This window comes from Phodopus roborovskii, unplaced genomic scaffold, assembly GCF_943737965.1.
Source record: "Phodopus roborovskii unplaced genomic scaffold, PHOROB, whole genome shotgun sequence".
Taxonomy (NCBI): Eukaryota; Metazoa; Chordata; class Mammalia; order Rodentia; family Cricetidae; genus Phodopus; species Phodopus roborovskii.
This window is the reverse complement of record NW_026126469.1, coordinates 19,311,249-19,326,754: the sequence shown is the minus strand read 5'-3', so window position 1 is coordinate 19,326,754 and position 15,506 is coordinate 19,311,249. Positions and strand designations below refer to the sequence as shown.

At 43.8% G+C, this 15,506-nt stretch overlaps 1 protein-coding gene across 7 annotated transcripts in view; it reads left to right on the top strand.

The window, feature by feature from the left end:
* Kalrn (kalirin RhoGEF kinase) overlaps positions 1 to 15,506 on the top strand; it is a 503,507-nt gene that overhangs the window by 285,696 nt on the left and 202,305 nt on the right. For all 7 annotated transcript variants that reach the window (XM_051191394.1, XM_051191388.1, XM_051191393.1 and 4 more), the window contains exons 22-25: positions 5,766 to 5,948; positions 7,084 to 7,202; positions 11,820 to 11,886; positions 12,383 to 12,492. In XM_051191394.1, coding sequence (XP_051047351.1) covers positions 5,766 to 5,948; positions 7,084 to 7,202; positions 11,820 to 11,886; positions 12,383 to 12,492 — 479 coding nt within the window. The remainder of the gene's footprint in view (positions 1 to 5,765; positions 5,949 to 7,083; positions 7,203 to 11,819; positions 11,887 to 12,382; positions 12,493 to 15,506) is intronic.

The following is a 15,506-nucleotide window of genomic DNA, read 5'->3' as shown; positions in this document are numbered from 1 at the left end:
CTCTTTGGCCACAGCATCCCTCCACTCAGGCTCCACTGCCCTCTGCCTCATAGCTCTATCATCAGTCATTCATTCCTTTATGCTAGCATGGGCTTCATCAGAGTGGATGTGCTGTCTTTCCCTCCAAGAGCTCCATTTGTCTCCCTGCCATTTCCATACAAGTTCTTCACCTTTTATAGTGTCCCTTCTCTCTAGTTTGTGCTTTGGAAAGAAGCCCACCTTTCCAGTCCAGCACCACCTTTTCTGTGGTCCCGCAGACCTGCTGAATACCACAGGGCCCTCCCCTGATACACTTCTCTGTATAACCTTTAGGCAGCTGACACAGCCATGTTTTTTCCCAGAAGTCTTTGTGCAGTGATATTTCCAAGTGAGTCTGACTATCTTAAGGGATTTTTGTGCAGTGATAATTCCTGAAATGTCCCCAAAGACAAGAACCCCCTTTATTCACCTCATCTTCCCCAGGTTACCTGATGCAGTTAATGCATTGAAAGGTGGTCACATACATGGACATTAGAAATCTCTGATAGATTTCAGAACTGACTTTTCTAGCTTGGCTCCTCATGTCCCATCTTCCTCCCAGCTGAACTATGTCTGTTAGCAGTTACTGTGTTTCTATCCAGCATTGTCTCAATCTCAGTAGTTATTTGTGTCAGAATATCTACTGGATAATAAATAGCCCAGCTGAGGAGCCTGTACCTGAGCCTCCTGCCTCACCTCAGCTAACTCCCCAGAGGCAAACCTCTTATAACCAGTCAGCTCTGGCTTTCAGTCTTTATAACCACTGAAATGAAAATTTGGTATAAAAATCAAACTGACCTTGAATAACAGAAAAGTATGGTTACCCACACAATTTAATAGTGCAACAGGTTATACTGAATTATTACACTCTGCTCTGAGAGAGAGAGAGACAGACAGAGAAAGAGAGAGAGAGAGAGAGAGCAAGAAGAATAAACACTGAGTATAGAAAAGCAATTTTATATAAAAACCTTCAAATGTAAGAATAAAATGAGATAGGGATTTGGCAAGGGTAAGAACACACAATTGCACATTGTGGTATGCCTATAAGGCAGTGTAGCTAGAAAATACAAATGATACTTTTTATTGTCTAAAAATTATAGGGGAACCAGCCCTTGATGACAGGGAAGTTGAAAGTCTCAGCATCTGACACAATTCTGTTTCTTCTAAAAACAAAATTGCTTTTATATTTTTTTCTTTTTACAACCCATTGATTTATGTAGTTATCCACAAGCTTTATAATCATTGCCACATCTAAGTGGAGCTCAGGAGTTATGCGTTAGGAGCAACTCCTCATCCCTTTCTCTCCTCAGGCATGTGCCCATGCTGTACATTTCCTATAAATAGAATCATTCCATACGTAATCCTCCATCCAGCTTCTTTCCCTTAGCAAGTTTTCAATACCCTACTCATATTTTAATGTGTGTCAGCACCTCAGCCCTTTTGATGACTAAATAATATTTTATTACACTGATATAGCTTTATCATTTATCAGATGGATATTTACTTACTGCTTATCACATGGGTAATAGCTTTATGAATAATATTATATTAACCCTACATGCAAGTTTTGTGTGAGCATATTCTCCTTAGTTCTCTTATATTTATACATGGGAGTGCATTGACATCCAATTCCAAAGCAGCTTTCCAGCAGTGTGAGCAGGTTGTAACGCCCCCACATCTTCACTAAACTCCTGCCTGGCTGGAGGATGTGAGGGAGGAGGTGTCCCACTGTGTTACCATGCTGGCTCAACCCCCCACCCCAGCTCAAGGGCTCTCCTGCTTCTGCCTCCAAAGTTCCCTGGGGTGTTCCTACTCCACGCTTTCCCTGCCTTTCTTCTGTGGTTTCACTTCTACTCTGAAACTGCCAGGCGATCCCTGTCAGTGTAGTTCAAATCACCAGAGCTGAGTCATCACGCCATCGATGTCCATTTTTAAGTAGACTTTTAAAGCCTGAAAAGTGACTGGCCACCTACTGGCAGCCTGCCCTGGCAGACAAGGTTTTGCCTCTGATCTCATCATCTGAAGCTGGGAATGTACGGGTCGCGTGGTTAAAGATTGTGTTCTGTGGGGGCCATGGCCATGGTTGATGTTCCATTGGGCTGCTTGACCTTAGCTTTGCTCACCTCTGAACTCTAGATTCAGCACCCACTCATTCGTCTCTTACAGTGTGCTTTTTCTTTCCTTGTCAGTACAGACAGATGAGGAAGGTATTTGCTCAGCTTTTAGAGAGTTCCGGGCCCACTGGAAAGAACACATAAGCAACTGTAGGAAACACATGCTAAAACAGAGGCCTGAGCACGGAACTGTGGGAATATACCTGTGCCCCCCCCAGTCTGCAGGGAGGGATGACATCCAGCACAGCTGAGGTTTAGGGGTAGGGAACCTGGGAGATGGGCTCCTGCAAAGACAGAAGGGGCCAGGTGGGGTAGAGCTTGGCCACACTGCCTGTTGACTGTCTGCTCCCCAGCTCCCAAAGGAGGCTTTCTCCTTATTGATCCAAGTCAGCTTTGCCACCTTCAGATTCAGGTTCCACTAGCAAAATGGCCACTACCCGGCTGCAGACACCATCTGAAGTGGGGTCACCTGGCCAGGAGCAGAGTGTAGCGACTTCCAAGATTTTTATATAAAGAGGGTTTCTTAATTATCAGAACAAAAATTAAGCTCTTTTAAGAAAATAACAAACCAAAAAGAATATCCCACCCAGGACACACCCCAGGAAAAACTCAAAAATCCTAAGAGAAACGATATGCATGTCTTCAGGATCCCAGGTTTCTTGTCCTAGCCCTTTCCTGGTGTAGTTACTGTTGCCAGTTTGTGGTGGAGAGATATTCCTCCAACCCTCACACCTGCCTCTTCCCTTCCATCCCAAAGCCCTTGTAGCCCTGGACTCTCAGCCCCTGGCCAGCCCACCATGCTATGCCCCTGGCCATGCATCAGGTTGAGCACTCTTAGACGTTTCTCTCTTGGGAGGGGATGTGGACGAGCCTGGAAAGGGGTATGTGAGATCCGTAGGGCTGTTAGAGGACAGAACTGTGGAATAGAGATCCTGCTGTCTTCTTTTGTTTGCTTTGCTGTAATGAATCATTTGTTTGCTTAGGTTCTTGGTAAGAAGCTTGAAACACTAATTTGTCAGGGTAAATTCCATTTGTTAGCAAGAAAATGGATTACATGTAGCCCAGGAATTGAGGAATAGCTTTGATCTTTGGCAAAACTTGCCGAGCTGAACATCAATCTTGTGTTGTTCTGTAGCCTCATATTTCTTTCTTTGGTGAAGATCTCACCATCCAGGTATCTGGGCTGCCATGGCTGCTTCTTGAAGTAACAGCAGTGGGTTTGGGAATTTCACATTGCTGATACCAATTCTTATGGAGGCAACAATGACAAGTTTCTGATGTGCTCTATATAGAGAAACTCAATTGAGGGGGAAGATCCAGTTACAAGTAGCAAGCCTCTGCGGCTACATGAGGAAAGACACCCTTCTGCTCTTGTGATGCTCCTTAAGGGTGCTGATGGTGCTCCTGCCTCACACACTGGCTGAGGGCTTCTGCTGTGGCCTAGCAGCTTCCATGCATACCCTCAATGGGATATTTGAGCATCCTGCAAAGCTTAGCTACATGGCTACCAGCTTTCTTGTGAGCACTAAACAGTTTTGTGACAATAGCTAAAATCTTCTTTTTGTTTTTCACTTTTCAGTCCTGGACTTAGCAGCTGAGTACTATTTCCTCTTTGTGCTGGAACTTTCTGGAACACGCAGCAGGAGTGTGTGTTAGGACACTAACCAGGATGGTGCTTCCCCGACTCGAGGCTTTTCACCTTAGAGTCACCCTTTCCAGCTGTGCCTGCGTCACCAGCTTTCCTGGCTGCAGGTTTCATTGCCACCCACCTATCAGCTGTTTCCTCTGCCATCTTGCAAGATGGGGAAGATCCACTGTCTTTCCAACTGCAGCTCTCATGATTTTCCTGCCTTGGTTTTCTAGACTGTAGCACAGTCCAAATTTTGGACCTCATTTTGTTAAAAGAACATTTTCCTTATAGCATATTCAAATAATTTTCCTTAAGATTTCTCAGCCAGGTGGTGGTGTCTTACCTTTTTAATCCCAGCACTTCAGTACCCGGGAAGCAGAAGCAGGCAGATCTCTGTGAGTTCGAGGCCAGCCTGATCTACAGAACTAGTTCCAGGACAGGCTCCAAAGCTACAGGGAAACCCTGTGTCAAAAAAACAAATGAACAAACAAACAAAAAAATTCTCAGGTTTTTCTGATCAATTTTAGTTTCAAAATTCAAACTTATGCTAAAGGATGAGCAAGTATTTGCTGCACTCATCACTTCCAGTTCCCTGTCTTACCCGGCCGCCCTTCCCTGCCTTCTCACACAGCTCTCCCTCCATCTTCTCTGTGGTAAGGTCCCTCCGTTGTAACATACTTCTTACTTTGACATTCAATTACGTGATGCCCCAAGCTATCAACTACTTTGTATAAAAATCTTGTCCCCTTTGGAGATTTCAGATAGGGGCAAATGAATAACTTGTATTCTTGTTCTTGTAACAAATTAAGTTAACCCAACACACATCAAACCTTTGCCTGCTTAGCCCAAACATATGCTAAGGCATTAACCCTTTTATCTCCCTCAAACAGAAACAAAAAGAAACTCTCATAGTTAGAAGTCTGCTGGTTAGGTTCATCAGATCCTAGCCTGTGCCAGCTCACATGATGTTTAGTGCCTGCCCTCAGGTGCAGAGATGTGCAGGAGCTAGGAACAAAGGCTCACAGGCAAACACTGCTGTCACTGTTGGTGGTGTGGATTTGGACCAGCTCTAAAAGCTGAACTTCAAGTTTTTGCATCTGGCTCACAGAGACTTGTCATCTGCCCCTGCATACTTCCTAGGGATGTTTCAAAACTCACATGAGTCTCAGGTGTGACCATAACATGCTCTATAAGTCACTTAATCACTGTATTACCATAAGAGAACCTCACATCAACAGCATAGGCTAACATTTCTGACTTAACTAGTTGTATGAACCTTCTCTGGAGACATGAGCAAATGCCTTCTCATCCAAATAAGCCACTAGAAAGACAGACCAAAGAAACAGTTCTGCTCAATAGGAACATATGTGAGGAGTTACTTACAGAAGTGTGGGAAACTTCCAAGTCACTACACCAGTGAAGGAAATGTCACTGACCCCAGCAACTAGTACTGCTTATATACTTTTGGAATTGGCATGGCCTTGTGAGTCCATCCCCATAATAACCTTTAACTGTCTAAAATCCTTGGGAAGGGTAGGGTTTCAGAAGCCCTACCCATCCTCCATGATGGAGGTCAATAGGTCCAATCTTGCAAAGCTCTCCTATAGGTGGTCACAGCTGCTGGCAGTCCTAGATGGTATGGCCACATCATGCCTGGAAGACAGTGTTCCACAGCACAGGTTCTGACAATAGTGGCCCCCGTGAGCACCAGCTGTGTTCCAGGCATGTTCTAGGCAGTAGGCATTGTTGGCCATTAATGTTCCCAATAACTTTATGAAGCAGGTGCTATTATAATTCCTATTTTGTGGGTTGAGAAACTGACAGACCACAGGAGATTTAAATGATTTGCTCTAGGCCACCCAAAGGGTGAGCGACAAAGCTGCCATGCAAGCCCAGTTATCAGCTGAGAGGTATCTATGGCTGCTGTGCAGAGCAGAGGGGGCTTGGGGCAAAGGGGCCTGAGTTTATGTGATCCAGTAATGTTAGGCCATCTCTTGGGACAGCAAACGAAAGAGAAGGTGAAGCTTCTGATCCAGCTAGCAGACAGCTTTGTGGAAAAGGGCCACATCCATGCCACAGAGATAAGGAAATGGGTGACCACGGTGGACAAGCACTATCGAGATTTCTCCCTGAGGATGGGAAAGTACCGCTACACCCTGGAGAAAGCTCTGGGAGTCAACACAGAGGTGCGTATCAGGTGCTACCCACTGGAGCTCCTCCCGTCTCCTCGTCTCCTCGTCGCCATTGAGGGGACAAGTTTCCTGGGCAGTCCTTAGAAGCTGTGGACCCTATAAATCTCTAGCACCTCCACCCATACACACACACACATGATTAATGTTCTATGTCCTACAGAACTGGCTAGCCTAGAGCCAGACCTATGAGTACAAAGCAGAGTATTTTTCCTACGTAGTTAACTGTTGGCTCTGAGGACTGAACCCTTTATTTTGGTCTCATCAATACTACTATCTAACCAATTATGTTAATGAGCCAAAGATTAGATCCCCCAGCGTGTATGTGAATGATTCTCAGGAGTAAGGGGCACAGTTTCTGTGAAGGCTATTTAACACTTCAACTGGAAGTGTCGTGGAACATAGGAAGACTGACTTTTAATCTCTGTTTTATAATAGAGGCCGGTAACCTGTGAATTAAAAGCTAAATCCAGCCTGGCATTTAACTCTAGGGGCTCTGCTTCATATATCTTTAAAGACCCCCATGCTCCCAGGCAGAGCAGCCTGGAGTAAAGTGGTGAAACCACTAAAATTTGAGGCTCATAATGTCTCCCCCAAGCGGTGAGGGTTTTTATGTTCGTTTGTTTTTGTTTTTGTGGGTCTCAGCATACATAATACCAATGGTGGCTTAAACAAGCAGGAACAAACAATTACAGGGTTCAGTCACTGATCCAGGTATTCTGTTCCTGTCTCCACGGGAAACTGCTTGTTTAAATAATAATAATAAAAAAAAAAAGTTTGTTTTCTCTTGACAAGCGAGAGGTTTTCAGTGTTTTCCTGTATTTCTGTTTCACATTTATTTTATTGATGAAGAACCAATTCTGGCCTAATGAACATTTAGATTTAATCAAGCCCAGAGGCCTGGAAAACAGACACATAATGTCTGTAGCCACAGATAGCAGCACTAAATATTTGGCCGGAGCATCTTATACCTTTTTTACTTGACTGAAAGAATTGCCCTGTGAGGAAGGCTTGTGAGTGGGACCTGGTGGGATCCCCCGTCTTGTTATCTTCCATGAAGCTCTTTTCACTGCTTCCCACAATTCATTTGAGAGGCTTTCCCGAGGCGAACCCTGTGACACTTCTCATGCAGGACAACAAGGACCTAGAACTGGATATCATCCCAGCAAGCCTTTCCGATCGTGAGGTTAAGCTCCGGGATGCTAACCATGAGGTCAATGAAGAGAAACGGAAGTCAGCTCGCAAGAAGGAGTATGTAGGGGGGACGGGGAGAGGGGCAGGGGTAAGGGCAAGGGAGGGGGCTCCCAGTGCAGCCAGCAGGCACCTCCCTCTTTTTCCCTGCTACCCATCCCTTGTGACAGCTTAATGTATCATCTTGTCTACCTGCAGATGTTGGGGTGGACACTGGAGATCGCTCAGCCTCTCCATTCTCTATTGTCTCCAAGTGCTCTTTAGGTAGCAGGCTTCCCAGGGGACACCTACCCCTTAGACCATCGAATTTTATCTCACAGTGTCAGAACTCAACAGGAACCAAACCACTTCACAAATTTCAAAGGTTTTATATCCCCCTCTGAATAACAATGAGACTCCTCAGTGTACCACCGTCCGGCCCCACCTAGGTCAGCTTTGTTTGTGAGTGCTTCCCAGTGCAGTGACACACTTTAGATAGATCACTCTCATTGACATCCTCATCGGCAAGAGTGCTAAGTACAGCTGTTCATGCAGGGTTCCTGGTTCTATAGAACCTCCTCTTTCGGTTTGGGTTTTTTCCTTTACTCTCTTTATTCACCCCTCTCTCTCTCTCTCTCTCTCTCTCTCTCTGTGTGTGTGTGTGTGTGTGTGTGTGTGTGTGTGTGTGTGCGTGTGCTTTTATTTGGTCCTCCCCCTTTCAACTCTATTGATTCTTTAAAATCCAGCTCATACCATATGCTTCCATGAACCCCTCCTTACCTGCATCCTCTGCTGCCCTTATCCCATTCCTTTCTGAACATCTTACCTTCTGTTACTTATTCTGTGGTCCTGTCTCACTAACTACATTAGAAACTCTTTGGTGATAGGGAGTAATTTTACACTCTTTTCTATGAACCAATGGTTCCTATAGTGACGAGAATACCACAGCTGACCAAGAAAAGTTTGTGGAATATTATTGGATGTGGAAACTGAAACCTTAGTTGAGGGATAAGAAGGTTTCCAAAATTATGTAACAAATAAATGTCATCGCCGAATACAGTGGCGCATAGCTCTCATGCCAGCACTCAGGAGATTAAGACAGGAAGACTGGCAGTTCCAGGGGCAGTCTGAGTTATGTAATGAGACCCTATCTCAAAAAAAGAAACTAAGAAAGGAGGGAGGGAGGGAGAGAGGGAGGGAGGGAAGTAGAGGGGAAAAAGAAAGAAGAAAGGCAGCAAAAACAGTTGATAGCATCAGTTTTCTTATTTGAATTTTAGAGATGTGTTTGAGCCAGAAGAAAATAGGTACTGTGGAGGGGATTCCAAATTTTCTCCTCCCCCACCTTTGCATCTGGTTTATATTTGGATTTCAGTCTCTGCCTAATGAATAATATTTTAAATGAAAAGGAATATGTACCTTGAAATTGGCCCTTAGAGTGAGTTATAGAGGTCAGAGGTAAAGTTGAGACCTAAATTTACTCCTATGTCACAGCTGGCCCATGCGGATAAGAGGCAGGCGAGACAGAGGATGCTAAGGTTCAAACATTATGGAAGAATCTTAAGTTGCCTGAGCCTTCCATATATTGAATCCTACTTTTCTCAGAATAAGATGGCTAGGGCCAGAATCCATTTAGAGAGCTGGGACCAATTTACCATTAGATTGCTGCAAGTTCATCCAGCCCTTTATATTCATGAGTCCCACATCCTTCCATTTAACTAGCCCTGGATTAGAAATATTCAGGAAAAAAATGCCTGTACCAAACATGCACAGACTCTTTTCCTGTCATTATTTCCTAAACAGTATAATGTAGCAATTGTTTGTGTGGCCTTTACACTGTCTTGTGTATTATAAGTAATCTAGAAGTTATTTAAAGTATATGCGGGTGTAAGTTATATGCAGATACTATGCCGTTATATAGAAGGAACCCGAACAATTGCTGATTGGGGCACCCATAAGGTTCCTAGAATACATTCTCAGTGAATCTTGACCTCAGCTGGGCAGAACACATTGTTCTTTTGGTTGGTTGGTTGGTTGGTTGGTTGGTTGGTTGGTTGGTTGGTTGGGAGGAGGTTATTGACCTACATTTCACATTCAAGAATTACAAGGCCTTGAACATGGGAAGAATGAGCTGTCAACTTACAACATCTTGGTCCTTGACTTTCTTTAAGCTGAGGTTACAAAAATCACACATGCAGAGATCATGGGAGGAGCTTTATGAAAATATTTTATATATTCTACTTGATGCTAGGAAGAAATCAGTGTGTTTGGGATTAAGTAGTTAATTTTATTCAAATGAAAATGGGGTCACAGCTTCCTTAGGACTGAAGAAACAAGAGCTGGTCTGTGCAGTCAGAGTGTCTTCCATGTGAGGTTGTATTGGTTTGTAGAGCTGAGCTGTGTAACAAAGTACCCCAACATGGTGACTTCACCAACAGAAACAGTCCTAGAAGCCAGAGAGCTAAAACCAAGGAGTACAAGGTTGAATTTCTTTCTAAGGGTAAAGAAGAAAATATCTGCTCCAGGCCTCTCCCCTCATTTGTTCGTGGAATATCCACATTCATGTGACATTCTTCCTGAATATTTATACCTATGTGCAAATCTCCCCTTCTTTAAAGATACTGACCATTTTGGCTTGAGACCCACCCTACTCTGTGCTTTAATGATTATTTCCAAAGAGCGTCAAGATCTGAGGAGGGGAGAGATGGGATTTGAATATACTGATTCTGGGAGACACAGTGCAATCCATAACAGAGAAGCCAAGGAGAGGATTGTAGTTGGCTGGCCCTCCTGGATGCTTTCTGGGACAAGAGAGAGAATGAAGGTGTGCACTGTAAAGAAGGTTAACACAGAGGAAGTGGGTTGGAGAGAAAGAAGAAGCAAAAGCCCATTGCAAAGACCAAGGATGTCTTCCCAATGCCAGCTGTGCTCCATTAGGTCTTCCCTGGTTTCCTAGCAACCTAAAACCCAACCTCTGAGAATTTCCCATAATCCAATGCACCAGGCAGTTTCTCGCTGTTTTATTCAATCCTTGCAGCAATCCTGAGTGGTCAGCTGTGTTATAGCTAAAAAGTCCTAAGGTCTGGAAAATTGGGTCTGTCTTCCAGTAACTGACAAATTTGTAATTGTAATTGTAATTCAGTTCCTGTTAGTCCAACTCCAATATTCACACATTTTCCACTCTACCAAAAGAGAAAGAATAAGAAGAGAGTGACTAATTGACTTCTGCAAAAGTGAAGTCTTTAAATCAATCCTTTAATACAAAGCCACTATTAGAATGATATATTGCTTTAGGGAAAATCCCACCAAGATGAAGATCCCCGGAAAGATGCTCCCCACACAGGATTTCTGGTCATGTTTTCAAAAGGATACACCTTGGGGATGTACTTCTCAAATTTTTCATGTGATAGAACACCTGTAAATAGGAGTTCTCAGCATGAACTATATGAAAACCAGATACCGAAAATGTAAGATAATGTGTAAATATATAGTTTGTACTAAATTAGGTTAAATGCACCAGGTAACATGCACTATTTCTAATAAGAATTATAGAGAGAAAATGTAAAATAGATGCACAATAATAAAGCCATACATCATATATGCTCAAGTCCATTACGTTAGTTATGGATCCAAGGAGGGAGTCGTTTCTTTAAAGACACAGAACACATCCAGGGGATGATGGTGCATGCCTTTAGTCCCAGTACTCAAGAGACAGAGGCAGGTAGATCTCTGAGTTCAAGATAGACAGAACTACACAGAGAAACCCTACCAGGGGGTTGGGGGGGGTGAACATAAACTTCTGTTCCCAGGAGCCTGAAGAGCATCAATAACTTAACATTATGCACTAATATTAAGCACGCCAGTTTTGTGTGCATAGATTTGGGATGCAAATGAATCTCATTGGAGATACTGCCTAAATACTGAATAAGGCCAACCAAGGTCAGAGATCAGCAAACTGTGGCCCAGCAGTCAAATTGGACTCACCCTTTGGTTTATATATAGTCTATAATCTACAAATATTTTTACATACTAACTGGTTGACATGTAAGACTTTTAGTGGCCTGGTTTCATTGGAGCACATCTGCACTATCTCTGTGGTGCCTCTCATGTTACAGCAGCTGTAGTGGGTGGTTATGCCAGAGACTGAACAGCCCATAAACATAACATGGTTCTTTACACAAAACTCTTGTAAAGCCCTGAGCTCAGTGATATGGTGATCTCTGCCTGACTTGGAACCTGTTTAATCTGAGTACTGAACTATTTCAGTGTGAGTCTATAAACTGCTAAGCAGATAGGTCCTGGGAGCTGTACAAGAGATGTAGAAAGCTGAGCTTCAGACTGGTTAGCTGCTGCACTCCAGTGTGAGCAGCCCCGTATCGCACACACACGGCTGTGCATACATATAGTTGACAGAGCATGCATGACACATGCCTGTGCATACATACAGTTGACAGAGCATGCCCGGCAGCACTGTAGAAATGAGTGGGAAAGCTCAGGAGAGTGGGACCAGCTGAGCACAGACATGGAGAAGGGATGGAGAGCAAATAACCAGAGTGAGTGACTCAGGAGAGGGGAGAGCTTTATTGGTGGAGTGGGAAACCGGGCACTCGAGTGCCATAAGTGCAGCGGTCAGGAAGTGGAGTTGGAAAGGAGGAGACAACGTAGGTAGAAGCAACTGAAAGGCCATTTGTTTCCTCCCAGATTCATTATGGCTGAGCTACTCCAAACAGAGAAGGCGTATGTGAGGGACCTACACGAGTGCTTGGAGGTAAGTCTCACAGTGGTCAGTCCCCAGCCGCGGTACAGAAGGGGCATGCTGGCCCTTGTCAAGCCCTTGAGAGCAGCCCAGTGCTCTCGCCATTCTGCTGGGAAGTAAAAAGGCAGCTGGGGAACTCTTCCAGTGTCAAGTACAAATGCACAGGGGTGTAAAGTGTTTTTGCGAAGAAGGTCTACACTTCTCTCCAGCTGGAGCTAGACCCAGACCAAGAAAAAGGGGGTGGGGAGGGGTAGGTCAGGCACTTCATTTCAGGATGCAAACCATGACACAGATCTAATAAATAACAAGACTGGTGCCTGGCCACGCTGAGGTTCGGAGTGATGAAGTGGCCAGGTTTTGTCTCTTTCTGCTCCTCTTGTTAAACACTTTGCCTTTTGAAGTCCGTATGCACTCACAGCTCTACTCCTGCCTTACGTGGTTGAGGGCCCCTTTTGTCTCGGTTTCTTGTGGCATGCTTGCCAGTGATGAATCCTTCACTGTCTTACAGACCTACCTGTGGGAAATGACCAGTGGTGTGGAGGAGATACCCCCTGGGATCCTCAATAAAGAGCACATCATCTTTGGCAACATCCAGGAGATCTACGACTTCCATAACAAGTATGTTGGTGGGGGGTTCATTTGAGCACACTGAGGGTATAAATGGCAGGCATCGGGCTGCCCATCAAGTGGATCAAAGCCACTGGTAAGCCTTCTGTTTTACCTGACACAGTCTTTCTTATTCTGGCAGATCTTGTAGGTAGTTTCTTGTTTGCCCTGTCTCCACAATCGTATAAAATTCTTAATGGAATGAGAAGTGATTGTTCTACAATGCCCTTTTCCAGGTCTCATGAGGAACAGACAGCATCCTCATCTACTCAGTTAGCATGGTTACCAGAGCAACGAGGAAGCAAGAGTAGCTTTACCCCCACGAAGTCTATGGGAAATCCTGACTTCACCATTCATTTGGGACTAACCATCCCTATTTATGGTCTCTTGGTTTCAGATTCTATACACCGTTTGTTTCAAGCTATTTCCTCCATTCCTAACGAAAACTCTGTTTTCATTAAAAATAGAATCATAGAAAACTAAACTTCACAGCCCATTTTTTCAGCTCCAAGCATGGTGTAAGAATCCCTTCTGTTGCATGCTAAACATATTTGCTGTTTGTAGATGGTCAGCAAGAATACTAGTATGACCAATGGGTAGAAGTAACTCAGTTTCTAAAATTCAAATAGAGAGAATACAAGGGGGAAATGTGACATTAAGTCCTTGGTCAGGTGTCTGCAGCAGAGAAAACTGAGTGAGGCTAGTCCTGGGACTTTATAAGCTGAGACAGAAACCCTGGAAGAAGCAAAGCCAGCTTCACATGTCCCAAAGAAATGATGGGTGCAGGTGGAGAACCATCCTGAGGCAGGACTGGGCCACTCTGTTCCAGGTGCTATCTACAGCGGAAGGAAGTCTATAGTGCACTGTCCAACCCAGTAACCAGGGTACACATGCAATTACTGAATTGCTAAGGACCTCCATTTGTATTGTTCTTCATTTTAATACGTTTAAATAGTCTGGAGTGAAAATTGGCTGCCATATTGGACAATCCCACTCTGGAAAATAAAACTGGCTCAATGTTAAGAATGATCTCCAGGCAAGGAAGAGTCGGTATGAATGAATCCTGAACTCTGAAAGGGATGGCAAGTACCTGCTGTGATGGCTCATGCCTGTCAAGGTACAGTTCCGTGCCCACCACATGCTAATTCATCAGGAAACTCGAGGCTGGAGGAGCATATGTTATGACTTTTTAAGAATATTGGTAAAAATTCCCACCCCCTATTTTTTCATCATAAACATCCTTACTTGGTTTTCCTGGCAGTCTCCAGGCACACGATTTTGTCTTCATGACAGCCATTAATGAGACTCTTAATAAATCTGTTCTTAACCATTGGCCCCTATCTATCATCTGAGTCCAGCTCAATATCACCCCATCTCCTCCAGGATATCTGAGCAGACATCAGACTGGCAAACAGTAAATCACATCACTTTATTTGTTTGACTATGGTCTTTGAATGTCATTAACAAATCTCAAAACTACCCTAGCTAGATATGGACATCTTGACACCACAGTATGCACTGCCTGTGAACTCTGCTTTTGTGAAATTGAGGGGAAAGAATATTCACTTTAAAATTGAACAGTTAATAACAAAATAATCTAATTCAGCTCTGCTTCTTATTCCGATTTCAGGGTGTCACTCTAGCAAGTCGTGATAAAGATAGTTTTATAGTTCTCTAAATAGCTGTAATCCCACCTATAACTTACAAAATGTAGTCCTAACAAATTCTTTTTAAATTCAAATTAAACTATATGAAATCTGCGCTCTGTGAATGGAGGGACTAGACACTTCCCAGCAGTGCTGCCAAGCACCTTACCTATTCAGAATGCTGTAAAGAACCAGATGAGTGTGAAAAGCAGGTCCTGAGCAACTACACAGTGTCACAAAGATCAAACTGCTTTCTCTCCATAGCAGCCCCCCCAACCTCTCCACCTCATGGTTATAGAGTTTTCCAGACTATGGTAAATCAGAAGCGGTAAATATCATAAAAACTGGGCACCTGAACAAATGAGTAATTGGGTGAGCAGCATTTTGTACAACTTGAGAGAAAGAGGACAAGTATGGCAGAAAAGAAAAGGAAAAGACAATAAAGCAAAATGTAAGCAGAGGGTAGCAGCACATGCTGGTGGTCCCAGCACTCAGGAGATTGAAGCAGGAGAGATCTAGGGCTCAAGGCCAACCTAGGACATCATCATGGTCAAGGACATCCCAGTATTTATGCAGTGCATCCTGTATCCTATATCTGGTCAGCAAAGCCACTGTGGTTGCAGTACGACATAATAATTGATACAAGTAATAATGCTGTATTACTGTATTATCTGCATTTAAATTTGTAATGGATTTAGAAGGCTACTGACTAAAAGAAATTAATGTCTTAAATTATCAACGATTCGAAGGAACATCAAGCTGTGAGCTGGGGTTTCAGTGTGCTGTGTTCTTAAGCCACTTAAACCACACAGGTTTGAATTAGTGGAGAAAATATAATAATTTAAAATCTCTAGTAAATAAGGATAAAAAGGTAAGTAGATTGGTTAAGAGCTGTGGAGGGCACAATGGGGAGAGGAGGGACTTCTGGGAGAACTTCTAACTCAGGAGCATACACAAAGTGTGGTTTTCAAAATGAGTTTTCTCATAAGCTAAAAAAAAAGGCATTGATAATACCCCATGTCCTGACACCACACACACACACACACACACACACACACACACACACACACACACACACACACACACACACACAGTCTTCCCTCTTTTTTTGCCACAGGTACATTGGTTTACTCTTGAAGCCCAATGGGCTGACCTTTGACGAGGCACTGGCTCCTCCAAGTGGAGAGAAAAGGGTTGTGCAGTCTTGCCTGAGGCCACCCGCAGGCTGCCCCTACTTTTTCCACAGGCAGCCTTGCTTAAAGCATACATTTTCCTTGTACACACACCCCAAATGCCTGTGGTATTAGTTGTATCCCTTTTACTGGAAATCAGAGATTCCAGATGGGAAAGCTCATAGAAGACTTCAACGATAATCTAGTC